Consider the following 27,932-nt stretch of genomic DNA (forward strand, 5'->3'; position numbering starts at 1 on the left):
TCTCCCACTTGTCAAGTGCTGACAGAACTGAATACAGTGCATATTTCTAAGGCCCTCTGCAACTATGAGAATGAGGCATTATTCACTCGAGGATAATGCACCACTGAATGTCATGTGCACCTCAATTCTGAAGGTGTGCATTATAAAAAAGGATCTGCTGTCAAATGTAATACAAGGCGGTGGTGGTAGCCACAAAAAGGCTGATGGGAAGCCTTTAAGGAAGTACACAAATTGAAAAAGAAATTGATTAAAGATTTCAAATTGAAAAACCGTTTTATTTAACAATTTATATTTTCAACACATTTAAAATAGTGTACTCTATTTAAATATGACTGACAACACTATACAAATATTTCTTAAATATATTTAAGAAAGTGTTTTGGTCTTCAATCTGAACAATAAATACAGGCACTTCTACATATATAATGACAGTCACTGGTTTGAATAACTGTTTGATGTAACTAACACAAATGAAGATATGGCAGGTAAGAATTAACAGTGTTATTCTCTGTCATTTTAGGCTTCACTTTAAAAGTATAGAGTTGAATAATCACATTTTCATGAGGCTGCAATCTTAGCCTCTAGAACAGGCCAAAATGATTTCTGAAAGAAGTAGCAATTCTTCATGTGTTAAATTGTCACGTTGCCATTTAAAAAATCACTAGAAAATACAGCAACAGACAAATGTTAAGCCGAACATTTAAACAAGAGACTGTGCAACTCTGATGCCGGTTTAAAAGGCTAAAAGGTTTGTCCATTAGTGAATCCATCAATGAAAGAAAAAAATTACCTCCAAAATCACAATTCAAGCTTTAAGTTTTATAACTTCTCAGTAACAGGCTCGTCTGGACTTTCAAATGCACTGTCATATGTAGACGGCATAATTGTCTCCACCATATTTAACCAAATACTGCTTTAAAAATCTTTCAGTAATGATTCATCATGTTTATGTATGTTACTTTCCAGAATTTTGAGTAAAAACAGTGTCTCAAGACAATGAAAGCAAATAAATCAGTGTTGATTCTACTATCACAACTGGTTACTAGCACTAGAAACAATATAACCAATCTCACAGGATAACCAATCATTTAATCAATAATTAGTTAATCACAATGTCTGAAAGCTATGGTTTTTCAGTATTTTATTATGTGAAAGCACTGAGAGTGTGACAGTTGAAAGGTAAGTACAGTATTTCCGTGCCATATCCTCATGGTGTGTGTTCTGGTATTGAGGAAACCTCACTTTAAGTAGTACTGGACAAACTATTTTAAGCAACTTCTGATTTAGAAAAGAAGCCACCAAATGAAGTCAGTATACTAATAGTTAAGCCAAGAAATTTAAACTCAAGTTTGGAAAAATCCTTTGGACAGATATATACTTAACAACTTAAATGTGGATTCTGCAAGTTTGTCCAAATCTTAATCATTTCTTGAGGTTTCCTACTGTGGACTAACATTAGGTTTGTGTAGGAGCAAATATTATTCCTTTGCTTCTCTTCAATATCAAATGTCTTAAAGCCTTTGTGTTTCTCTGGAGCAAGCCCAAGTTTCTGAAGGCACATTCCAATATACACATCATCAATAGGATAGAGAAGGACTTGGTCAGATATATTGGTTAACCTTAACGCTAGATCACCAGAATAGAGAAACCCACCGCCTCCTGCATATGGAGGATAAGAGCCTTCATAAATACTTTCAGGAATGTAGTATTTCAGTTTCTTATCGCGATGAGGTCCAGCATCTTTGATAACGTCTCCTATGAACAAGTCTTTGGCTTTTTCCTTGGTCAAACTTTTCAAGTAATCCAGGATCTGATGAGTATTCACAAAAACATCATCATCTCCCTTAAAAATAAATTGGGCATCTGGACAGGTACTACTGACCCATTTCAAAAACAGTACCTCTTTCAAAGTCAAATTGAAGAAAGTGTCTCTGTAGTTCCACAGAAGAATGTCTTGGTGGGTTTCACTCTCAAATTTCAACATATCTGAGAGGTCAGGATAGTGATCCTCTGGAGGGGTCAGGCCTAACAGAAATACCCTCACAACAGTCATGTCTCCGGATTTCATTTCTTTTCCCCAAGACTCACGGATCGCTTGTCTTCTATCAAAATGTGGGATGAGCGATTTGATAGCTAGGAGCAGAAAAGGTTTATGTTTGCATTTGTTTGGTTGGTCCATCAATAAAGAGTAATTTCTACACCTCAAGTAATGAAAGAAATCTTTAAACCGATCTGGCAAGTTTGGAAAACCATCAAGCTCTGAAGCTACAAATGGGTCAGCTTCACAGTAGTTTGAAAAGCTACCATTAGAAGATAACCTTTCTTCCACAGTCATGTTGGAAAGAAATGCAAGAACAGGATTGTACAGGCGTTCCAGTTTCTGCTGCTGTTTATTCCAATAGGCCTTGTGAGGAGTATATTTTTTCCAAAATCTGCTATCTGGTAATATAACATTTCTTTTTGAATTTTTCTCTTGGCCACTGCTCTTTGAGACTTCTACTATCACATATATGAAAAAGTTGACCATCATCAGAATTCCCAGCAACTTTAATCTTCTGCGTCCAACACTCATGTCTCATATCTAGAAAACAAAAAGTATAATTAGTAAAAATGTAAGAGTATATGAACATATTGTTGCAGATGAAAAAAATACAAGGATAGAAGAATTCAAAAGTCCACAAAAACAAAATCTCATCAGAGATCTCAGAACGACGGAATACACCAAGAAGCCAGCAGAGAACATGCAGGTGACCTCTACCAAACATTATGAATATTAAAGAGCAATGATAGTCTCAAAGAAGGGAAATAATGAAACTTTAAGGTTAATCACTTTAGAAAACATACTTCTATCTAAATAAGAGTCCCTTAGAACAAGAAATCAAACAAAACCAATGGAAATAAAATAGCTATATAAAAATTAATATAAGATTTGATACAGCAAGTAAACTGGTTCATTATATTGACATAGTACCACTTGTAGTTTTCATTACATGGTTCAAACATGGGACTAAAACCAACTGAAAGTGCAATCCAGAATAGACTCATTGAATAAACTGCTGAGTATAATTACTAGTGGTTCACTGAGTATAACTGTAGTTGAACTAGTAATAAGATTAAAGTGTTAGATTTTAAAAGGTCCATGTGCTGCATTACACAGTCTGCAATAACAATCATAGGATCATAGAATTAAGAGAGATCACAAAGATTTTCTCGTATTTTCAATATGAAATAAAAGGGCTGGCTGCATCCATTCTAATGTGATCATTTGACCATACTGCAGCATGTGAAAGAACTAAAATATATGCAGTTAAGAGGGAAACTACAAAAGTGCTGCTGCTAGGATATTCCACATTCTCCAGAACTAAATTTCACCTTTGGCTTGCTGGCATATTCCAAAGGTCCCGAGAGTGTGAATGGTTAGAATGGTACAATATTGCTTTTGCTTGTTGATTGGAAAAATTAGAGCATGTCTACTGCAATAAATGTAATATCCAGAGATTATTTATTTACAAATGCTGTGTTGATAACGTACAGGCCTTTTATCTATCAGAACCAACTCAAATATATATAAAAGGGCTGTGTGTGTAACCATTTGCTTAAAAGTTCTGTGCAAAGTTCAAAACTAGTGCAATGGATGAAGAATGAGTTTTACCTTCCTCATTTACTGTTGGTTTGCTTCATTCACATAGACCACAAAGAAACAACACACAAACTGTTTATGATGTGTGATAAAGTCATCCCCTAGAGCTATTACATAATATCTTTATAACTTGTTAAGCAATGCAGATAACAGCAGGTATTTAGATCAGGATTGAAATCTCTCTTCAGACCATTATGCCGAGGATGGGTCAGTCACTCAATCTTTAATGTCTTTTTATTTCTCTGTACTGTTACAATTGCTAAAAGAGACCACCAAAGTAGGAGCATAATAATACCTTTTGCCAAAATTTGCATGATCAGTCTCTAGATCAGCAGAGGAATCTAAGTAGGTGAAACTATAAACAAAAATGACCAGGTACAATTTTTTTTTTTTTTGCATTTTAGAACACTGACCACATGAAGCAACGAAAGCTGTATTACTGGTTTTGATATTCTAAATCCAGTTCTACTGCATAGTGCTAGTTAGAGGACAATTTTTACTCATGGTCCTGAGAAGATATGCAAGGGCGATGTTTACTATTTCATTTTTTATTAACAGTAAAAAAGTTTCAAGGATTTACCCTTTGACTATTTAAAAAATATTTATAAGCAGCTTCCCTGCCTATTCCAGTGTTCAAATCTGTTTCCACAATATCAAAAAAAGATATAAAACAGTAAAAATAAATCTCTTTTGGTTCCATAAATTGCACTTGTTCTTTAAACACATGAAAGTTATTTGAAGGCTGACTTTAGAGTACTAAGAATGTATCTGATAAAACAGATTCTAATCCTGACAGAAAAGACTCTCTTTCCTTGGCCTAAAATGTTAAGGGATTAATGGGGGAAAAATTGAGCTGAATCCTAATAACTGAGAGGATTTTGTACATTCTCCTAGGCCACCAAAATCCACTGTGCCCACTTCGAAAGGCTGATCCAGAAAGCCACAGCAATATTAGCAATGTCATAAGATGTTATAGCTGGAGGGGGAACAGTCAATAAGCATTTCCCTTTCTTGTACAAGTGACTGTTGGATCCAACCTATATCCTGCAGATAGCAGTAGCAAACATAGTGTTATGTTGATCCCTTCAGTTGTTCTATCTAGAGATGTCTTGCCTGGTAGGAAGAAACTAGAATGTCTTCAATCCTTTTCTTTCTCTTATGTCCTTCCTTCCTTAAATATCCATCAGAGAAGGAACAGGAAAGCTCCATGTTGAACCATGGAGTACATATATGATCCAGCCCAGAAACAATAATTCGAAAAGCTGTAAAGATACTGAGATAATTGCAACTGCAAGTGGGCAAACATCCTATATGGGCAAATAGCAAGAAGCTGAAAAGCTATTAAAAAGTACTCCCATAATAAACATGTTCAGATTTCTGAATCAACATCTTCCCAGAAAGATGTACAGGGTACTGGAGTGTGCTAGCAAATTATTATATGTTAATAATGCACTACTGCAATCCAGTTTGAAGAAGTCTTACAAACAGGTTTCCAGAAATTACTGACCCATCCAGTTCTACTAAAGTTAGTCACTGTACTATAGTGAAGAAATAGAACTATTTTTTTTATAAATATATCCCTCCTTGCTGGGCAATTTTTACTTGTCACAGATAAATGGACACATGGGTACCAATAAGTCAATCAAAAAATCACTATGAATATATGATTTATCAAAATTATACATGAAATAATACTGTGTCACATCAACTACTCTATAAAGTATTTAACCATCTATATACATAACAAAAGTGAAAATGTGTATGTGTGTATGTCACATGGGTGTCTGCTCACACAGACAGAGTCCCACCTCCACAAACAGACTATAGTTCCCACTAACCAGGAGACACCCATGTCCCTCCTTGGAAGGACATTGCAGGTTAGAGAGAGTGCCATGAACAAAGTGCCCTGCCAAGGTCCTCTACAAATGCCATACTGAAGTGAAGGCTTTAATTCGTGGACTATTTCCTCCTGGGTTTTCTGCTTTTTCTCTACCAAAGACACCTCCCAGGGTTCCTTTCTCTTTCCATTGGTATGGAATTTGCATGACTCCATCCACTGCCTAGACCTAACACAGTCAACTTTGCATACTGGCAGGGTTTGGAAGTGATTGACATTGGCATCAGGAAGTTATAGTTCACCTGTATTCAGAGAACACTGAACCCGGCTGATGATAAATCTGGACCGAACTTGGCACACAGACCCAAGATGGCCAACTGTGAATACTGGAGGAGTTTGGGGAGGATTTATCTATGATTTTGGGAATTGTAGTTACCCCATATTCTTATGCATTTTGTAATGGAAGCATTCATAAAATACAAAAGTAAAGCAAAGCAAGGTGTTACAAATTACTGAACTAATATTACCTAACATCAAAAAACAAACAATGCCTTTTTCAAATAATCTGGGTTCCCAAACTAGTTATTTCTAAAACCAAGATATGTAGTTTTACATACTGATATTTGTGCTTATGCAAAATGCTATACACATGAACACACAATCATTAACATAACTTACTTGAAGAGTCAACTGTAAATAGAAACTGTAGTTTCATGGGCAAAAAGATTAAATAAAATCTCCAGGAAGGCACTCCAAAATCATGCCTGCTCAAGTAGCTACTCTCAATATTTAGGGTTACAGTGTTCATAAGATAGGATAGGTAGAAACTGATGACTTAAAAAAATAAGGAAATCCATAGTTGAATTTGTATGTAAGCCAGAACAGACATATTTTTAAGTGTAACTACAGTTTGTCTGTCTAAGCTTTGGATAGCACAGGGAAGGGTTCTCGCCCCTGTGATGTTTGTTTTACTGTCTATGTCCCTGTTCAGAAGATTTCACATCATATTCTGTCCTTGCAGATTTTGAAAAATGTAGCTTGTTGTGGAAACAAGGATTGGCGAGAAAGCTTCTGTGGAGACAATTTTCCCCCATGATAATAACTCTTTCAAGAGTGAATTTCCGTTTTCAGGGGTAGATTTCTACCACTTCCTGTTGTTTCACCCCCATTCTTAACTAGGAGTCATTTGTAAATCAGATATTTGTTACTTGGGGACTGTATGTATACTGATTTTAAGAAGGTTTTAAAGATTTGATAATTCGTTTAATATTCTTATTTATGTTTCAGCAAGGATTGGCATTTCATTTGCATCTGATGAAAATGTAAACTTTCAGTCTGTATCAGCCATTACTTCAGGCAAACACTCACAACCTGCTTTGTTTCTGCAAAGGCAAGCCAAGCCAAGGAAAAAATGAAGCAAAGCAATAGCCCTGGAGAGAAGATGAAAGTGCCCACAGCTCATTGTCCCATATTTCCATACACATTTTCATAAAACCTCCTGAAAGCAGTAAACTGAGACCGCTGGTAAGAGTGACTTCTTCCAATGGCAACAATCTGGGTAAGAAGAGGGAAGTGGAATGGGGGGATATGGTGTGTGTGTGTGTGTGTGTAGAAGTGACCCAATCATATGTAGCTTTGACTTGACACCCTGCTGGCACAAGGCCCGCACAGAGTGCTAGCATAACAGTGTGCTCCCACACCGAGAAAAGGCTGTCCACCTCTGCTATATGGCAATGTGTTAAAGATGTTACATCTACAATCAATAAATTTAAAAAGTATGAATACTGTGTAACACACACAAAGAAATGATTTAGTACAGGCAGTCTCCAAGTTACAAACAAGATATCTCTGTACGGAGAGAAAAAGCGGGATCTAAATAAATGTAATAATAATATTCCTTTCAAGAGTTAGATTTCCCTCACTCCCTGTCGTCTCACCCACATTCTTAACTATCAGTCATTTGTAAGTTGGATGTTTGTAACTTGGAAACTGCCTGTAGTCATATTGATGTTATTAGGGAATATGTATGTAGTCTGCACAAGAAAATGTGATTTCAAAATGGTTTGAAAAGTTCTTTTCTTGCTAATATGAATCATGAATATAGGAGCCTCTCAGTTAACCAAAACTCAAACAACTGGCCAAAAAAAAATCAAATGAAGTAACACTTTAAATAAAAATCAAAATAATTTTTAAAGCAGAAATCTAGGCCTAAACTCGGTGGGCTGCACTGTAAGCCACATGTTACTGAAGTTCATTAAGTTTAAAAGTTTATTGACTACAATTTAATTAAAACTGCATACTGCATTCGCAAAGCTGTTACATTACATTTGTCTATATTGGTTTTAATTTATTTTAATTACAGTATTTTAATATTAATAACAAGTCAATACAGAGTTTACGGTACGGTATGGGGTATAATGAAGCCCCCGGTGGCGCAGCAGATTAAACCGCTGAGCTGCTAAACTCGCTGACTGAAAGGTCAGCAGTTTGAATCCGCAGAGCAGGGTGAGCTCCTGCTGTTAGTCCCAGCTTCTGCCAACCTAGCAGTTCAAAACCATGCAAATGCAAGTACATCAACAGGTACCTCTCTGGCAGGAAGGTAACAGCGCTCCATGTAGTCATGCCGACCACATGACCTTGGCGGTGTCTACAGACAACACTGGCTCTTCGGCTTAGAAATGGAGATAAGTACGAGCATTGAATGAAAAGTAATGCCTCCACCTTCGTAACTTCTCAACAGATGGCAGTACTGGTATGCGGCAGGTACTGACTTGTTCAGTAGACTCTCCTCTATAGTTCCATTTGGTAGGAAGCCTTAGCATTGAACGGTTGTGTTGTTAAAGTGCAAAGTATGGAACCCTGCGCTGACAGTCGGTTAATGCGACTTGAGCAACGCGCAGTCATTGAATTCTTGACAGCAAAAGGTTTCACCCCAAAGGAGATTCATCAGAGAATGCAAGCTGTTTATGGTGATTGTGTTGTGAGTACTGTGCGACGCTGAGTAAGTTTAAAGATGTTGAGTTGGTAACACTTGACTTGCGTGACAAACAAAGAGTTGGACGTCCTGTGACAGCAACTGAGTTTCACAAGCAAAAGGTTGACAGATTGATTCAGGACGATCGTGGCACAAAAAAAAGATGAAACGATTCAACATGTCTCAGCAATTTTTTTTATTCAAAACTAACAATATGCACATGTGAAATGAATCAGTCAGGTCTCCTAAGCCTTGGATAAGTAAACAAAAACATTTGAACCTTTTAAAAACCTTACAAAGGGCACCCAGGACAGAATTTTTCTTTTGCCATGCTCTACTTTTCTTACGATTCCCATTTTGATGGATAGATTGATGGATCAATACTTCTTTTCTTTTGTTTTTTAATATGCTAGCGATAGCTGGCCAAGCAGGTCTATCTGCTTCTCCCACTTTTTCTTGCTTTGTTATTCATGCATGCACTATAAGAATGTCTGAAGGCAGCAGTTCACCTTGCTTGTTTGCAGTACACTTAGCTACAGCAGGACTGGCTAGAGTAGACTCCTCACTTTTCAAGATCAAACTTTCTTTTTCCCACCCTTGACCTTCCAGATATATAAACCTCCCTTGCATAGTTTCCAATATACCTCACAACCTCTGAGGATGTCTGACATAGATGGGGGTGAAACGTCAGGAGAGAATGCTTCTGGAACATGGCCATACAGCCCAGAAAATTCACAGCAACTGACTTTCTTGCAATGTTTACAGGAAACATATTGTTATAACCCAATCCTGAAAGTCTCTTTCTCTAGCCCTCCTTTATCATCTTCTCAATGCCAATGCTGCTAAAAATGTTTCTAGCTGGAAAGAGAACAAAGAGACAAAGAAGATGGATAAACATAACAAAACTTTGTAAAAAGTAATTTCTTTTTCAGAGGACTTGTTAACATGCCTTTGCTGGTTTTCGATAGTAATCCTAAAAATCCTTTAAGGGTAATATGATTCTGTATGTATGTACCATATATACTCGAGTATAAGCCGAGTTTTTCTGCCTCTTTTAGGGCTGAAAAAGTCCCCTTCAGCTTATACTTGAGTGAGGGTCCTGGTCAGCTTATATTCGTGTTGGCTTATACTTAAGTATATAGGTAATCAGAGTTGGACAGTCTTATCTTAAATTACAGTTTTATGTAAATATTCAAAAACATTTAACCTACTGATGCCCCAATTGATGTAATTTTATTGGTGTCTATTTTATTTTTCAAATTTACCAGTAGCTGCTGCATTTCCCACCCTTGTCTTATACTCGAGTCAGTAAGTTTTTCTAGTTTTTTTGTGATAAAATTAGGTTCCTCTGCATATATTTGAGTATATATGGTAAGTATTATGTATATATAGCTCCGTAAGTTCTTTACTTTAAGAAATAAATTATCTAAAATGCATGGATTTCTGTAGGCAACCGTTTCAAAGTGACCTTCAAGTTTAGATCCCCTTTAACCACTTACCTATCATATGATCAGTTTATTATTTTGTTTTCTCCCCCACATGACTTCCTTGTCACTGCCTATCCTGCAGTTTAGTAGAGACAATCACATTGGGACTGAGACTAGAAATGCTGTCAAATGTCTGGTCTATTTAATGGTTCTATTCCTATTTCCAACTAGCAGAGCAGTGAAAAAAAAGATGAGGCTGGAACACAATGTTGGTGATTGTGTTTTTAACCCTATCCCTATTTGTGATGGTCCTGGGGAAATGCTGGCCTCCCCAGCTGCTATTAATAAAAAATGTCAACTTCTGCACAGTAGCACACTCTTCACGTCAGATATATTCAGAGGTTTGGGTTTTGTTTTTTTTAAAGTAAGTATTCATGCATTTAACATTACAGTAGAGTCTCACTTATCCAACATAAACGGGTCGGCAGAATGTTGGATAAGCGAATATGTTGGATAATAAGGAAGCATTAAGGAAAAGCCTATTAAACATCAAATTAGGTTATGATTTTACAAATTAAGCACCAAAACATCATGTTATGCAACAAATTTGACAGAAAAAGTAGTTCAATACGCAGTAATGCTATGTAGTAATTACTGTACTTACAAATTTAGCACCAAAATATCACAATGTATTGAAAACATTGACTGCAAAAATGGCTTGGATAATCCAGAACGTTGGATAAGCGAGTGTTGGATAAGTGAGACTCTACTGTATTTCTGTTTCAGCCTTGACAACTAATCTAAAGCATAAACCATTTATGATCTTTCCACAGCAGTTTTCTGTACACTCCAATTTCTTCTCTGCCAATCAGAATAACCTCTTCCTTGGAGCATAACTATGGGCCGTCTACAGAGACTACAAACCTCAAATAAGGCCAGAAGTCTTGGATATGCAGATAACATCTGGGGACTTCTAGTCTCTAACGTGGTGAGAAACCAGTTAACCTGATTTTGTCCCCATAAGCAGAAGTCAGATTATACTCTGGAGGTTCCCTGAAACTCCAGAGCTGCCTGCACTTTGGGGCTGGTGTGAAGAGTTGAACTGTTTCTCCCTGCGCTCTGTAGATATGGGACTTACCTGGGCGCTCAATCGCTACCACTGTGGTAGCGATGGAGCGCCACAGAGCTCCAGAGCTCCTGCCCATCTTCAGGTGCCTTTGCTGATGTCACTTTTGGTTTTTAATTTATATGTTTATTTTACCTTTTTTATGTTAAGCAGCATCAAATTGCTGCCTATTTGTAAAGCCATTCTAAGTCCCCTTTGGGGTAAGAAGGGCGGGGTAAAAATGCTGTAAATAAATAAATACTAACATTAGCATGGGTGCGCAGCTATGACAAGGTCTCCAGAGCTTGTGGCAACCAAGAATACATAAGCCAAAGTCGACCATGCAGCAGGGCCAAACTGGGTCAGGACACTGCTACCGTGGTTTAGCACCTCAGGAAAATATGAGGCCATTCCCTAGCTGCAGTGCTTCAGACCAGCTTTGGATCTGGATACCAGTATAAATGAGCCCTATGCTCCCTTGTGTAACCCTTTGTCAGTGTCACCCCAAGTGTTCATGGGAACAGTTCCCTTAAGAAATGCAAAACTTTCACCTGAATCTTCTGAATCAAATAACCCTACTAATGCATATTTAAAGAATGATAATGGAGATCAAAGTTAGGATGGTCAATATCTGCTAAACCATCAGAACTTTTTTCATCACATTCGCCTCCTCTCAACCCTGCATGACATTTCCTCTCACAACGTTTCCATAGGCTCACCCAGCCTTGTAAAGATGGATTGAATGGTGCTAAGAGGGCGCTGCAGTGGGACTGCTGCCCCCTGGCTCCTCCGAGTGAAAGGTGTTCCATCCACAAAAACACTCCACTGGATCTTGAACATAGTAGACATTACCAGTGAGGGGCCCTTTCTCACCACACAATAATAGCACTATGATTCCTTTGCAACTGTCATAGCAACATCCTATAGAATTCTGGGACTGCCAGTTTAGGGAGGGGGGTCTTTCAAATTCTCAACTTTGGAGCTCCTTTCGCACCTTCAACAACAGGATTTCACAGGTAAAGTGGAATCACAGTGATATAATTTTGTATTATGAAGTAGTCCATGCAATTACAACTCTTTTCAGCTAGAAAAAAGGATGTATTCTCACACATTTGTAGCCTTGGCTGCTGTAGCACCCTGGCTATTCAGTGCCCCCCCCCCCCAAAAGTCAGTTTGATATCAACAATGACCTCTTTGTGACATCAAATTAAGCCTGGTTTCTTGCCAAAGGTTTAATGGCCTAGGCTTTTATTGTTTTGCTATCTGTACCATACTTTAGATGTTTTGATACATGGCAGAATATACACATTTGGGTAAATAAAAATAAGCTCAGTTCGTAGTTGCAATTAACATTAGATATATATTTTTTAATATAGGCCATAAGCTGGATCTGCTTGCATTCCTGAGTGCAGTAATCTTTGGGAAACTTTCTATATACTTCAAGCTGTAAACTTGATTTTTTTTTGTAAGCAGCACCAGATGTTTTCTGAAGTAACTTCAAAGCATGTGAAATAAATTAAATGACTCGCCTTTTCAGTTTTAGGTAGAATATAAGATAAGTTTTGATCTCCATTTTACAAGTAATAAAGATCACAACAGACTTTAATTTAATTAGATTCATCCCATATTTAAGAAAACCTTAAATATTTCAGCCTTAAATGTTTAAGAAAACCTTAATGGAGAATTGTAATGATCTGATATTTTAAAAACAAAAGATGTGCAAAATTCTGGCAGCTACACGCCTATGAAAAATAAACAGAGAAAAATATGTTCTACTAGTCGATACAGAATCCATAGAAAATCTATCACTAGCTACATGGCTGACTTTCAGATTTAGTTAAAAATTCCACCTTCTTTGCATTTCTGATAAAGAAAAAGGATGTTGATATATGCAATGCATGTGTGCGTCTGCTTTCAAGTTGGCTGTTGCTTTATAGTGACCACATGAATTTCATAAGGTTTTCTTAGGCAAAGAATACTTACTGGAATATACCACCACCTGAAGAGTTTCCCAAAGATTACTGCGCTCAGTAATAGAGGGGCATGTTGTTGCACCTTTAGAACCAACAGAGGTGCTATAGCATGGTTGCTGTTATTTCCCATCAAATTAACTTTGACCAATGGATCTGCCATGAACAAGAGACCCCTTAAGAGCCCCAAGTCATCAACAGCCCTAGCCAGATGCTGCAAGCTCAAGGCCCTGGTGTCTCATGCTGAGGCCATCCATCTGTATGATGGTATTCCTTTTTGCATGCTTTACATGGTACTGAAATCTACTTCTCCATTGGCTGGCTATTGCCTTCATTGAAGACAACCCACTTAATAGTGATAAATTTAATCTCCCCTTGAGAGTGCTACAAAGGGGGTATCATTCTGCTACAGCAAATATACACAACTCATGAGCCATGGCTCATTTTGCCCTATCCAGGGTTCCCATGGATGCACATAACAAATGCAGCAACTGAATTTCTGAGTACACAGATGCCAAGACATCCAGCACACCACAGGGTCTGAGGAAACTGCATGCCTCTGTGCTAGGGAAGCACATCTGCATCGACCTGGAATGAAGCCTTTAGATATTTTCTGTGAGTAACTTCCAACTGAAAATAATGACAAGAAATACTTACTCATGTCTAACTAGGTTTGCATTAACCTACTGCTGATGAAATGATTTCATCAAGTTTGTGTCTAAAAAGAAAAAAAAAAACAGACAAACCTACTAACCTCATTGGGACTTATACAGTTAAGTACTAATTGCCTCTCAAGGGGGTGCTATTTCATTTTTGGTTAAAAATATAATAATCCAAACTTTTATTTTTCAGTCATCTTGTTAATAACATTTTTTTCCTATTGATACTAGTAATGTTGCAACTACTAAATGAGTTTTTCATTAATATTGAAATGATGCACTCTATGAATGATTTTGAAACATTATTAAGTGTGCCATTCAAAAACAAGTTGTAATGTAACTTGTAAATTTGCAGCTGAACTGTATTTCAGAAAGTAAGTTGAATAGTCATGTTGCTGAGTAGTCTTTGGTATAAAAGAACTTCACCAAATTAAAAGCAATCATGATATGTATAAACTTCTCTATGACATCTAGTTTTCAAATTATAGTGGTGGGGAGGGGAGTTGCAAATCATGTACGATCCAGGACGGTGTCCCCATCTCTGCAGAACCAAAATACAGTAGAGTCTCGCTTATCCAACGTTCTGTATTATCCAACATAGTCTGCCTTTTAGTAGTCAATGTTTTTGTAGTCAATGTTTTCAATAAATTGCAATGTTTTGGTGCTAAATTCGTAAATAAAGTAATTACTACATAATGTTGCCATGTATTGAACTGCTTTTTCTGTCTATTTGTTGTAAAACATGTTTTTGTGCTTAATTTGTAAAATCATAACGTAATTTGATGTTTAATAGGCTTTTATTTAATCCCTCCTTATTATCCAACATTTTCACTTATCCAACGTTCTGCTAGCCCATTTATGTTGGATAAGTGAGACTACTGTACATAGTTTCACTTACTCATGGATACAAGCTAAAAACTCTTCTCAGTACATCTGTCATTTCACATAATCATATCTTCATTTGCTCTCTGCCTGCACTGCCACCCTGTTTGATTTTCATAGTATGTAGTGACAAAATGACATCCCCTTTTCAAAATTCAGTTTGACAGAATACGAGTGGATGATGCAATTTGAGAACAATCTCTTCCTGTATCACTAGCCCATCCGGACCTGTCTGTAGTTCTGTTCTGCTACTGAATATCTGTATTTCGTCTCTCTAACCTTGCAGTGCCATGCTCAGCAGAGAGGCAGCAGAAACAGGGATTTGAAGAAGGTGGTGCTTAGGGAGAAGACATGGAGCAAGGGGAGGAATAGCAGGATTCAGCACACATGGGTCTCTCCAAGGTAAAGGTAAAGGTTTCCCCTGACGTTAAGTCCAGTCATGTCTGACTCTGGAGGTTGGTGCTCATCTCCATTTCTAAGCCGAAGAGCCGGCGTTGTCCGTAGACACCTCCAAGGTCATGTGGCCAGCTTGACTGCATGGAGCACCTATTGATTTACTCACATTGGCATGTTTTCGAACTGCTAGGTTGGCAGAAGCTGAAGCTAACTGCGGCCACTCACGGGGTTTGAACCTGGGACCTTTCGGTCTGCAAGTTCAGCAGCTCAGTGCTTTAACACACTTCACCACCGGGGCTGCTCCAAGCCATATGATAATTTTGAGATTTATGATTAAAATTCTTTGTGATCAATCAGCTTAAAATAGGAGCATCTTCCTGTTTTCTCAGATGTGTGAAAGAAAAGAGACAAATAAATTAATTAAAGGTCATCTCAGAAAGCCATCATACAGCTGGGATTGTCTACTCTACTGCTTCTTAAACTGTGGCCCCCTGTGACTCCAAATGACCCCTTAACTCAATGCTGGGGTCATGAATGATTTGGCAACAGTAAAAGGCCACCCACTCACATAAACCAGTTAGCCAAAGAGTCTAGTGTTTACTGTGGACTCTTCAGAAAATATCTCAGCTGTACTCCACAGAAAGGAAAATCAGCTATTTAGCAAGTCTTGTTAATGCTGGTTAATTATCAGTAAATGTTTGATTTTTATAGCTATTTTATATACTTAAATACCTGCGGTCACATAAATTCTTGGGCAGAAAGGGGTCAATAGTGGAAAAAATTTAAGAAGCCCTAGTCTACTACACAAATAAGAGGGGCAACTTCTAAGAAAACCAACTGGACAATTTCAAAGTAGGTACTAAAGAAAATGCAGATACCTTTGAGATCCTACAAGTGAATCTCACAAAAAAGCAAAAGCTGTTAGCAGCCTTCGTGATATCCACCAGCTTCATGAAAAAGACAGATACATGACTCACAGTACCAAAATACTTGTAATCACAAGGAATGTGATTGACTAATTTGGGAAAGTGAAATGGGTTACTTCAGGGGGTAAGAAGCCAACTAGGCTCCTACCTCATCTGTCTCACTCTATCCAAGAAATGGGAAAAATGGTCAAATTCCAATATAATTGTTTGATCTTGAGACATACACTGCTGTTAAGACAAATAAACAAGAATGGCAATCCATGGGGATAGGTTCATCACATACAAAATTTTACCAGTTATACTTTCCAAATCTGCCTTATCCTGCAAGGAGAAGATGGGGTGATGGCGACAGGGGATAGGGAAAAGGCAGAACTGCTTAATGCCTTCTTTGCCTCGGTCTTCTCACAAAAAGAAAGCCATCTTCAACCTCAGCAACATGGAATGGACGAAGGATTGGGGGAAATCCAACCCCAAATAGGGAAACAAGTTATCCAGGAACACCTGGCCACTCTAAACGAATTCAAGTCCCCAGGGCCAGATCAGCTACATCCAAGAGTATTGAAGGAACTAGCGGAAGTTATTTCAGAACCACTGGCAATTATCTTCGAGAGTTCTTGGAGAACGGGAGAAGTCCCAGCAGATTGGAGGAGGGCGAATGTGGTCCCTATCTTCAAGAAGGGAAAAAAGAACGACCCAAAACAATTACCGTCCGGTCAGCCTCACATCGATACTAGGCAAGATTCTGGAAAAGATCATTAAGGAAGTGGTCTGCGAACACTTAGAAACAAATGCGGTCATTGCTAATAGTCAACACGGATTTACCAAAAACAAGTCATGCCAGACTAATCTGATCTCTTTTTTCTAGAGAGTTACGAGTTGGGTCAATACAGGGAATGCTGTGGATGTAGCGTACCTGGATTTCAGTAAGGCCTTCGACAAAGTCCCCCACGACCTTTACAAACTAGTAAAATGTGGGCTAGACAAAACTACAGTTAGGTGGATCTGTAATTGGCTAAGCGAACGAACCCAAAGGGTGCTCACCAATGCATCGTCTTCATCATGGAAAGAAGTGACAAGTGGAGTGCCACAGGGCTCTGTCCTGGGCCCGGTTCTGTTTAACATCTTTATTAATGATTTAGACGAAGGGTTAGAAGGCACGATAATCAAGTTTGCAGACGACACAAAACTGGGAGGGATAGCTAACACTCCAGAAGACAGGAGCGGAATTCAAAACGATCTTGACAGACTAGAGAGATGGGCCGAAACTAACAAAATGAAGTTCAACAGGAACAAATGCAAGATACTTCACTTCGGCAGAAAAAATGGAAATCAAAGATACAGAATGGGGGACGCCTGGCTTGACAGCAGTGTGTGCGAAAAAGACCTTGGAGTCGTTGTGGACAACAAGTTAAACATGAGCCAACAATGTGATGCGGCAGCTAAAAAAGCCAACGGGATTCTGGCCTGCATCAATAGGGGTGTCGCATCTAGAACCAGGGAAGTCATGCTCCCCCTCTATTCTGCCTTGGTCAGACCACACCTGGAATACTGTGTCCAATTTTGGGCACCATAGTTGAAGGGAGATGTTGACAAGCTGGAAAGCGTCCAGAGGAGGGCGACTAAAATGATTAAGGGTCTGGAGAACAAGTCCTATGAGGAGCGGCTTAAAGAGATGGGCATGTTTAGCCTGCAGAAGAGAAGGCTGAGAGGAGACATGATAGCCATGTACAAATGCGAGAAGGGAAGTCATAGGGAGGAGGGAGCAAGCTTGTTTTCTGCTGCCCTGCAGACTAGGACACGGAACAATGGCTTCAAACTACAGGAAAGGAGATTCCACCTGAACATCAGGAAGAACTTCCTCACTGTGAGAGCTGTTCGACAGTGGAACTCTCTCCCCCGGGCCGTGGTGGAGGCTCCTTCTTTGGAGGCTTTTAAGCAGAGGCTGGATGGCCATCTGTCGGGGGTGCTTTGAATGCGATTTCCTACTTCTTAGCAGGGGGTTGGACTGGATGGCCCATGAGGTCTCTTCCAACTCTACTATTCTATGATCCTACTTTTTATATCCCAAATGGAAACTTGCAATCCCCCAGAGGGTTATGCACAAGCATGAGGTTAATTAGGGAGTTTTAGATCTTTCCAATGGCGTCACATTTGTCTTAAACTATACACACAGTAAGGAATGCACCAAAGCTGGTTTCTCACATAGCACTGGCCTTACATACAAATGGAGACTTTGAGCTCCCTTTTTTCTACATCAGAATATAAAATTGGAAGAATGTAAGATCTGGGTTATATGATCTCATTCAAAACAGTCTTTAGAAGTTGAGAGTAGGAAAAGCTATAAAACATTTGAAAGGGCTGGCCTGAGAGTGCAGCTTTACAGCCCTCTTAAGAACTTTAACTGTTATTTTTGTAAGGATTTCAGGCGCTCAGGTAAAGCTTATCATACCCAAAACACTGGAACTGTCATTGTTTTCCTGTGAAAATGAGGAGGAAAATGAGTTTGATGCAGAAGTTGTTCGTGGTTTAAGGTAAAATCACAAGCCATTCAATTGCTTTAGCTGACCCTTTGATTTGATAGCTGATGCTGCAATCTCTGTGATACATCCCACCAAAGCAGTCATCACAAATTTTGGAACTGCTGAATTTAACATTTTCTGTGGAGTCACGACTGTTCAAGACAAGTAACTCCTCTTCTCTTTCGATACCACATATTGTTACAGTCTCAGTAGGATCAATTTTTCCCACCTGCTCCAATCAACCAACAAAGTAGTTGACACATATTTTTTCCTCTAAACGAATTGCAGTTTTGCCTCTTCTGATTTAACTTGTCCTTCGCAACTCTGGTCCATCCTAGTAGTTTATAGAGGGGCATCACGGACCCTCACACAAAGAGCCCCTCTGGTGCCTCTAACCAAACTACAAATCCCAGGATCCCACAGGATGCTGCCATCGTAATTGAAGTGGAACCATAAAGCGATAATTGTGCAATGTGAAAGGGCTTCTGTATCTGAGAGAGGGATGAGGAGGAAGAATGAGAGTGCCTAGAAACATTTCCTGGAAGGAGATACTGAGAACAGACAGATAATAGAAAAACAAATAGTGGAATACGTTCAGCAGAGGGGGAAGGAGGGAAAGAAGCAAGAATGCAGATCTAACTGCTTAAAGCATACCTCTAAGCAACAGTTTAGTTAGCAGCTGCAAGGACTGAGCCTCTCAGGCCTGCCTCCAGCCAGTCACTGAGCCTTGGGATGTGGAAATAGGCCTCAGTCTACCTCATTGCCTGGCTTGCAGCTGGGGAAGGGGCAAGGGCCATGCTCCATGGTTCCCCCTGGGAAGTGCCTTTTAATCCCTCCCGCTTCTGCTCCTGGCACAATCCTCCCTTTTCTCCTCAGGTCCAATCCCCTCATTCAGCTATGGCAGCTCTGAAGGGACAAAACAGTCCTCGCACCCCACAGGGGCCCATAATGCCAAACCCAGCCACACATACATAGCGCTGGGTGGGATAGCTGGTGTGCTGAAGGTCCTAGGGCAATGATCTACTCAGACTGATTAACTGGATTCAGAAAATCTACTGGATTCAGTGAAGCTCCCAGAGGACCTGCCACTTTGTCTCTGGCCTCAGCCCCACATTCTCTATTGCCATTCTGTGAACAACTCTTGCTATTGGAACTGGGCCTCTGATGAAAGGAAAGACATCCCTGCCCACTCTCTGTGACATTGCGGGTCATTCTGTGTTGATGCACGTGAGGCCTACTAGAATGCCAGCCAGCCAGCCAGGCCATTTACTTCCCCTTTTCAAGGAGACGCCTCCCTGCCAATTATCTTCCTTCTGGAAAATAACGCAGCACTTAGCTTTCGTGTGTGATCTTGCTTAGCGTCCTTGCTTGCATACTGGGAACACCAGACGTAACAAAGCTATTTCACAACAAACTTCTCCTAAGCAGACAAAAATCAGTTTCTCAGAAGGTATGAGCCAAGCAAACAGAGGCTTTTGAAGTATATAAAATCTCTTATTTAGTCGTAAAGAGATTAGTTAGATTTTTTTTAAAAAAAGCTTCCACATTACATGCAAAAAATATTCAAGACATTGTTCAAATTGCCAACAAGTTTATTATCAATCCATTTAAAATCATCTCAACAACCCACCCACACAACTGTTGTTGTCAGAACTAAGAAAGAAGCTCAAATTTTCTTGTCATCTGTTCCTTACTGCAGGGATTCAGCTGGTGAATTCACAATGCAGATATCTAAGATTTATTCTATAGATTTATAGATTATCTACCTACCTACATCAAAGTATGTATGTATGTATGTATGCTATTTGTCCCACAAAGGCTGCTGTTAGGTGAAGTGGCCCTCTGTGGTGTCACTGGACTAGTTGTTGCTAGATGAAATGGCCCTTTCATAGAATCATAGAGTTGGAAGAGATCTCGTGGGCTATCCAGTCCAACCCCTTGCCAAGAAGCAGGAAAACCGCATTCAAAGTAGGGAAAACGTGAGATGTGTATGAGGGGAAGGGAGAAAGGTAAAAAAGAGCTACAAAGAGAGCCTGTCCAGTGTCCACCACTGCCAGAGCATTGTTACTGGGACATTGTGAGCTAGGCCTTCGCTGAGCTGGGATGGGAAAAAGTATGGGGATGGCGGTCCCAACAACACCTAGGCAACGCCAGGTATATATGCTATATGTTAATCGAATACAATAAACAAGCATATTTGTCTCAGAAATATAGCTTAAGCAATAGAGTGCATCAAACTATCACAAATGTTTCTCTGTCTTCAGTTGTTCCAATTTGAGCATTCCTTATCTAGAATTCCAAAGTCCGAAATACTCCAGATCTATCCTCCTGGGTGGCTGAGACAGTGACACCTTTTCTTTCTGATGGTTCAATGTACACAAACCATACTTCATGGACAAAAGTATTAAAAATATTGTATAATGAAATTACCTTCAGGCTATGTAAATTAAGTGCACATGAAATATAAATTAATTTCATGTTTATTCCTGAGTCCAAGATATCTCATCATATACAGTATCTGCAAGAACTGAAAAATCCAACATATGAAACATCTGATTCCAAGCATTTCAGACAAAGGATACCCAAGTTAATTTTATCAATTTAAATAACCTTTAACATACCCCTGGCCTTTACTTCTAAGTATAAGTATCATCTTGAAATTTCAATGTTTAATTCCTATGGAAGTCATACATGAGTAGGAAGTCTTGGACTAGCCTCCCTTAACCAGCCAGGTGTTTATAATACAATTCCCTGAACTTCTTGCCACTGTTTGGAACTGTTTGGAATAGCTGTTCTTCAGTGCCTGTTAAATAAGGAAACACCTCAATTATTAAGGTGTGGACTCCTTCACAGAAAGCTCCTCCTATGGTCAAAACCTCCCTTGCTTTGACCAGAATTCTTGCCAGTTAACCTCACCAGCCTCCCTTGTCCTGCAAGGTACTTTCTTCACAACCATCCTTTCATCTCTTTTGTTTCTCCAGATCCAGCAGCAGGCACTTAATCCCTTCATCATGCAACACTTCCTAGCATGTGGCAGAAAACTGGAGGATGAAAAGACGAACGTGTGCTATTTCTTTGCAAGTATTTCTGAATCACCTCTCTGCACAAGTTGATTTGCAGTAAAATGGCCCACAGCGAGTCCAAACAAAATTAAATCAAAGCCGATAAAATATTAAAAAGGGAAAGTTGAAGCAAAAGGGCACTGAAACAATAGTCTATACATATGAAAGCAAAGCTAAAAATGAAAGTGTCTAATCTCCTGGAGAACCGCTATAACATGGAAAGATTCTGTCTCACGTACCCATCGACATAATCTCGCTAGAACAGGGGTTCGCCAACTAAGGCCCATAGGTGGGATGCGGATCTCCGAGGTAATTTACCCAGTCCTCGCCCTAAACTTTAGACTTATGTTCACCCTAAGTCTGAAACAACTTGAAAGCACAACAATAATCTTAATTAATTTCACTATCTTATAAGCCAAAACTAGGGCCATATTTCCTATTGAAATACTGGCAAGTTTATGTTGTTTAAAATTGTTCTTCATTTTAAATATTGTATTGTTCTTTCATCATCATCATCATCATTAGAATCATAGAATGGTAGAGTTGGAAGAGACCTCATGGGCCATCCAGTCCAAACCCCTGCCAAGAAGCAGAAAATCGCATTCAAAGCACCCCTGACAGATGACCATCCAGTCTCTGCTTAAAAGCCTCCAAAGAAGGAGCCTCCACCACTATCCCGAGGAGAGAGTTCCACTGTCGAACAGCTCTCACAGTGAGGAAGTTCTTCCTGATGTTCAGGTGGAATCTCCTTTCCTGTAGTTTGAAGCCAATGTTCCGTGTCCTAGTCTGCAGGGCAGCAGAAAACAAGCTTGCTCCCTCCTCCCTATGACTTCCCCTCACATATTTGGCTATCCTGTCTCCTCTCAGCCTTCTCTTTTGCAGGCTAAACAATCCTAGTTTTTTAAGCCGCTCCTCATAGGGCTTGTTCTCCAGACCCTTGATCATTTTAGTCGCCCTCCTCTGGATGCTTTCCAGCTTGTCAACATCTCCCTTCAATTGCGGTGCCCAAAATTGGACACAGTATTCCAGATGTGGTCTGACCAAGGCAGAATAGAGGGGGGAGCATGACTTCCCTTATTATTATTACTATTGTATGACACAACAAACAAGATAGATATGCTGGATTTTGTATCACTTCCCAAGTGTTTAGGACTGTGTGATTTATTTTCGGATGGTGCGTGCAGATCCCAGTAGGGTGGCCTTTTGCAGTTGGCAGATCATAATTTTGTCAATGTCTACTGTTTCCAAATGCCGGCTGAGATCTTTCGGCACGGCACCCAATGTGCCAATCACCATCGGGACCACCTGCACTGGTTTCTGCCAGTCTTTGCAGTTCAATCTTGAGTTCCTGATAGCTGCTGAGTTTTTCCTGTTGTTTTTTGTCAATGCGACTGTCACCTGGGATGGCAACATCAATGATCCAAACCTTTTTCTTTTCCACAACTGTGATGTCTGGTGCGTTGTGTTCCAGAACTTTGTCAGTCTGGATTCAGAAGTCCCACAGTATCTTTGCATGCTCATTTTCCAATACTTTTGCAGGTTTGTGATCCCACCAGTTCTTTAGTGCTAGGAGATGGTACTTGAGGCATAAGTTCCAATGAATGATTTGGGTCACATAGTTGTGCCTCTATTTGTAGTCTGTCTGTGCGATTTTCTTACAGCAGCTGAGGATATGATCAATGGTTTCATCGATTTCCTTGCACAGTCTGCATTTTGGGTCATCAGTTGATTTTTCGATATTGGCTTTAATTGCATTTGTTCTGATGGCTTGCTCCTGGGCTGCAAGGATCAGGCCTTCTGTCTCCTTCAGGGTCTCATTTGTGAGCCATAGCCAGGTCTTCTCCTTATCAGCTTTCCCTTCAATTTTGTCAAGGAACTTTCTATGCAATGTTTTGTTGTGCCAGCTGTCAGCTCTAGTTTGTAGTGCGGTTTTCTTGTATTATTATTATTATTATTATTATTATTTGTACTACAAATAAGATACATGCTGTGTGCATAGGAATTCATTCATGATTTTTTCAAACTATAGTCCGGCTCTCCAACAGTCTGAGGCCCCTGCTTAAATAGTTTGATTATCCTTGCTCTAAAGGGTGAATCCCTTAACAGAGTTTCAGGTATTTAATGCAAACTCCTACAACGTGTTCACAAAAAACATGGAAGTTCACCAATGGCTTCCTTTGTCCTGGAGAGAGGGGGTACCATGGGCTTCTGTCCTATGATCATTGAGCTGGAAGAGATCACAAGGACCATCCAGTGCAACCCCCTTCTGCCATGCAAGAAAACACAATCAACGCACCCTTGACAGATGGTAAACCAGCCTCTGCTTAAAAACCTCCAGAGAAGGATACTTCACTCGACTCTGATAAAGTCTATTCCACTGTCAAACAGCTCTTACCGTCAGGAAGTTCTTCCTAATGTTTAGGTGGAATCAGTGGGCCCAGTGTTATTTAAACTTCTATAAATGGCTTATATGGAATAAAAGGCCATGCTGATCAGGTACCAAATTAGGAGGGGTGGCTAAATCCCCCAGAGAACAGGATCAGAATTCAAAATGAAATGCACAGACATGGGATGGCTTCACAGTCCATGTGAAAGGCATTTAGGAGTTGAACATGTATCAATAGTGTAATGTGGCAGGTAAAAAAGCCAATGTAATTCTAGATTGCATTAATAGTAGTGTCTATATTGAGGGAAGTCATAGGCCTGTTCCACACAGCTGAATAAAAACCCCACATTTTCTGCTTTGAACTTGATTATATGGCAGTGTGGACTCAGATAATCCAGTTTAAAGCAGATATCAATATCTGCCTTGATATTCTGGGTTATGTGGCTATGTGGAAGGGCCCATAGTCCCACTCTATTCTATTTTGGTCAGAACTCACCTTGAATACGGTGTCAAATTCTGGGCACCGCAATTCAGGAAGGATATGAACCAGCTAGAATGTGTCTGGGAAAGGGTGACTAAAATGATCAGAGGTCTGGAAGGCAAGCCTTATGAGGACAGGTATGTTTAGCTTGGAGCAGAGACAAATGTCATGTTGAATATGAAGCATGCTTGCTTTCTGCTGCTCCACAAGACATGGAGCAATGTATTCAAACTACAGGAAAATAAATCTCACCTAAACATTAGGAAGAACTTCCTGGTGGTAAGAGCATGCTGCCTCAATGTGTGAGCAGTCTCCTCTGGAGGTATTTAAAGAGTCTGGATGGCTATTGTCCAGGAGTGTTTTGATTATGTGCTGCTGAATGGCAGAATGGGGTTGGATTGGATGATCCTTGTGGTTTCTTTCATTCTATGACAAAGTAGCATTTCAGATATTGTGGCCCCACATCACTCAATTTTTTTGTTGAACTATTAGATGCATCATAACTTACAATCTACCAACATTTAACTTATTATAGAAATGCAATCTATGCACAAAACGAAATCTGAACTATCTCTATTTTGGAGTATGAAAATTAAATGTCAACCAATGTAACACTGATGTGACCTTCTGGACATGGAATATATTCTCAATTGCTGTGGAGTTCATAGATCAGAAAGACCAGTTAATTAATTATGTCTACTTGTGAAAAGGTGTATGCATTAAATACAGAACAAAAATAGGTTTCATAAAACTTATTACACATACAGTACTTGTTACTGATCATTGGTAAGGGGCTTGATTATGAAAATAAAAGACTCAATGATCCTCTTTACTTGTTGAAAGCATCTTGCTAGTCCATTCTTACCAAGGGTCCTTCCACACTCATATAACCCACAATATCTGCTTTGAACTGGGTTATCTGAGTCCACACTGCCATATATTCCAGTTCAAAGCAGAAAATGTGGGGGTTTTATTCAGCTGTGTGAAAGGGGGCTGAGTTAGATTCTGTTATTATCCAGCTGAATCCATGGAGTTAATCATTGAACAAATTCTCTGTGGACTAATATTTGGAGGTCAGTCTAAGGGGAAGGGGGGGATTAGGTAACTCTTACTAAACATTTTTGTTGAATGAGTATCTGCATTTAAACCAAAGGATATAATGCTTGATTTACATGGGACAATGCTTATGTCTATAGGAAGTTCTCTCTGCCCGAAAACAACTTCTAAAATAAGTCAGTTAAACATGATCTTGTGGAAAGTGCAACACTCTAGCCAAATAGCCTTCCAAGCAGCCTCTTGTAAAGCAAATTATAGTATCAAAATCGCAGGAGGGATTTGAGTACAAAACAAAAAATCTTACACTTTACAAACAGCGGGCTTAATTATGGACAGGAGATGGTTAGAAGAACAGCAAACTCTAGGCAGCCATTCTATTTCTGGAAGCTTTTTGCAAGGATCCACCCTGCCTTGCAAGCCTTGCCCTGAGAACATATAAGGATAAAAGCAGGACATATTTCTTTCTTTTTTAAAAAAAACCAAAAACATTGAAACTATTATAAGGCTATAACTAACTTTTGTTAATGTTTCTACAGACAACCCAAAATATTTGTAAGTATTTTCTTTTTCAGAACTTGTGTCTAAAACTGGCAACAAGTTCTGAATTCTACTTCTAAAATAATGATAATAATAATGTTATTTGTTACTCGCCTCTCCTAACGAGAAGAGGTATAAATGAATGAAAATAAATGTCATCTGGCAATGAAGAGCCTAGGTTTTCTCAGGGTTGTTGTGAGTTTTCCGGGCTGTATGACTATGTTCCAGAAGCATTCTCTTCTGACATTTAGCCCACATCTATGGCAGGCATCATCAGTGATGGTGAGGTCTGATGGAAACTAGGCACATGGGCTTTGTATATCTGTGGAATGTCCAGGGTGGGAGACAGAACTCTTGGCTGTTGGAAGCAAGTGTGAATGGTGCAATTGGCCACCTTGATTAGCACTGAGTAGCGTTCAAAGCCTGGCTGATTCCTGCCTGGGGGAATCCTTTGTTGGGAGGTGTTAGCTGGCACTGATTGAGTCATGCCTGGAATTCCTGTGTCTTCTGGGGGTTGTTCATTATTTACTGTCCTGATTTTAGAGGTTTTAAAAAATACTGGTAGTCAAATTTTGCTCCATTTTCATGGTTTCCTCCTTTCTGTTGAAACTGTCCACATGCTTGTCGATTTCAAGTATTCTCACTTCAGCCCCCTCCATACAGCTGTATAAAGTCCACATTGAATTGGATTATATGGCAGTGTGGAGTCGGATAACCCAGTTCAAAGCAGATATTGTGGGTTTTCTGCCTTGATATTCTGGGTTATACGACTGTGTGGATGGGCCCCTCAGCATGAAGCTCTTCCTGTGTTTCAAGTTTTCCCCAAGACAACTGGAGGAAGCATGTGCTTCTTTTTGCCCCGAAGCAGGGCGTCAAGGCCCTTTCTGGAATCACAGAATTGGAAGAGACCAGGGGCCCTTTCACACAGCCATATAACCCAGAACATCCTACAATTTCTGCTTTGAAGTGGGTTATCTGAGTCCACATTGCCATACATCTATCCCAGTTCAAAGCATATAATGTGGGATTTTATTCAGCTGTGTGGAAAGGGCCCACGTGGGTCATCTAGTCCAATCTGGTGAAACGTCAGTTTTTCTGGTGTGGATTTGACGGCCCTCCTGTCTCGGTCTCCTTCTGCATTTCGTTCATGTCCATATAAGGCTTACATAAGCCCTGTTTTCCTAGTGTGGGGGGGATTTCAATCCGATTCGACAGATGAAGCCGAAGCAGAAGAAGAAGGGCAGCTAGGGGAGGAAAAAGAGGCAGTTGTGGGTAATGGGGGGAAAAAGAGGTCGACCCACAGCGCCGACTTCCACGCCAACAAGAGCCACGAGGGAGAAAGAGAGAGAAAACTCCACGCCGCACGCTGAAGCAAAAAACCGCTCGCCTTGAGGAAGGCTCGGCGGGGCGCGCGTGCAGGACCCCGCACCCTGAAGGCTTCCCTCCTCCTCCTCCCTCTGTCTCCTAGGCAACGGGGATGCCTGCCGTCCCCCCTCCCCTCCCGCCGAAAACCCCAAGTCGCGCGCCGTTCCTTTACCTTGGCAGACAATGGCCGACCCCCGCCGCCGCTGCTCCTCCTTGGATGAAGCCGCCTCTTCCTCGCCCTTTCCGCCGTGGGCTCCGGCAGCATCTCTCAGGTGGCGAGGGCCTTTCGGGGGCCACCCATCAGGGAGGAAGGAATGGAGCTCCCTCGCGTCCACCGACGGCCGCAGAGGGCGGCTTTAGGCTCGAGGGAGGGAGGCGGCGTTGGCAGTGGCGCTGTTGCTGCTGTTTCCGTCTCCTGCCTCTCCCTCACGCCTCAATGACTCACCCGGCGGGCGGGGAAGCCCGAAGACTACATAGGCGGCGAGAGAACAGAGGGCTCCTAAAACCCCCACGAGGCGGCCCGCCTGCAAAGAGGGAGACAGAGAGAAAGCGCGCGCCTGCTTGCCTACCAGCCTCTCTCTTACAGACGGCAAAAGCGGGCGCGAGGCCAGCTGCAACTAAGCCCCTCCCCAGGGGGCGGGGCCTCCGGCACTAATGAGGAAGGGCTGCTCCTCAGCCGCGCGCCCGCCCCCTCGACGGCCAGGTGAGGG

At 40.4% G+C, this 27,932-nt stretch overlaps 1 protein-coding gene across 1 annotated transcript; it reads right to left on the reverse strand.

Annotated features, from left to right (window-relative positions):
* Positions 1-247: 247 nt before the first annotated feature.
* Positions 248-27,859, reverse strand: b3gnt2 (UDP-GlcNAc:betaGal beta-1,3-N-acetylglucosaminyltransferase 2). Its single transcript, XM_003215193.4, has 2 exons — positions 27,395-27,859; positions 248-2,581 (listed from the first exon to the last, which is right to left on the reverse strand). The coding sequence occupies exon 2, from the start codon at positions 2,570-2,572 to the stop codon at positions 1,379-1,381; it is 1,194 nt and encodes a 397-aa protein (XP_003215241.1). The 5' UTR covers positions 2,573-2,581; positions 27,395-27,859; the 3' UTR covers positions 248-1,378.
* Between the last annotated feature and the right edge of the window lie 73 nt (positions 27,860-27,932).

This window comes from Anolis carolinensis, chromosome 1 (genome assembly GCF_035594765.1).
Source record: "Anolis carolinensis isolate JA03-04 chromosome 1, rAnoCar3.1.pri, whole genome shotgun sequence".
Classification (NCBI taxonomy): domain Eukaryota; kingdom Metazoa; phylum Chordata; class Lepidosauria; order Squamata; family Dactyloidae; genus Anolis; species Anolis carolinensis.

Excerpts from the sequence above, each read along its gene's own strand:
- b3gnt2 (XM_003215193.4), bottom strand. The coding sequence starts at position 2,572 with ATGAGTGTTGGACGCAGAAGATTAAAGTTGCTGGGAATTCTGATGATG.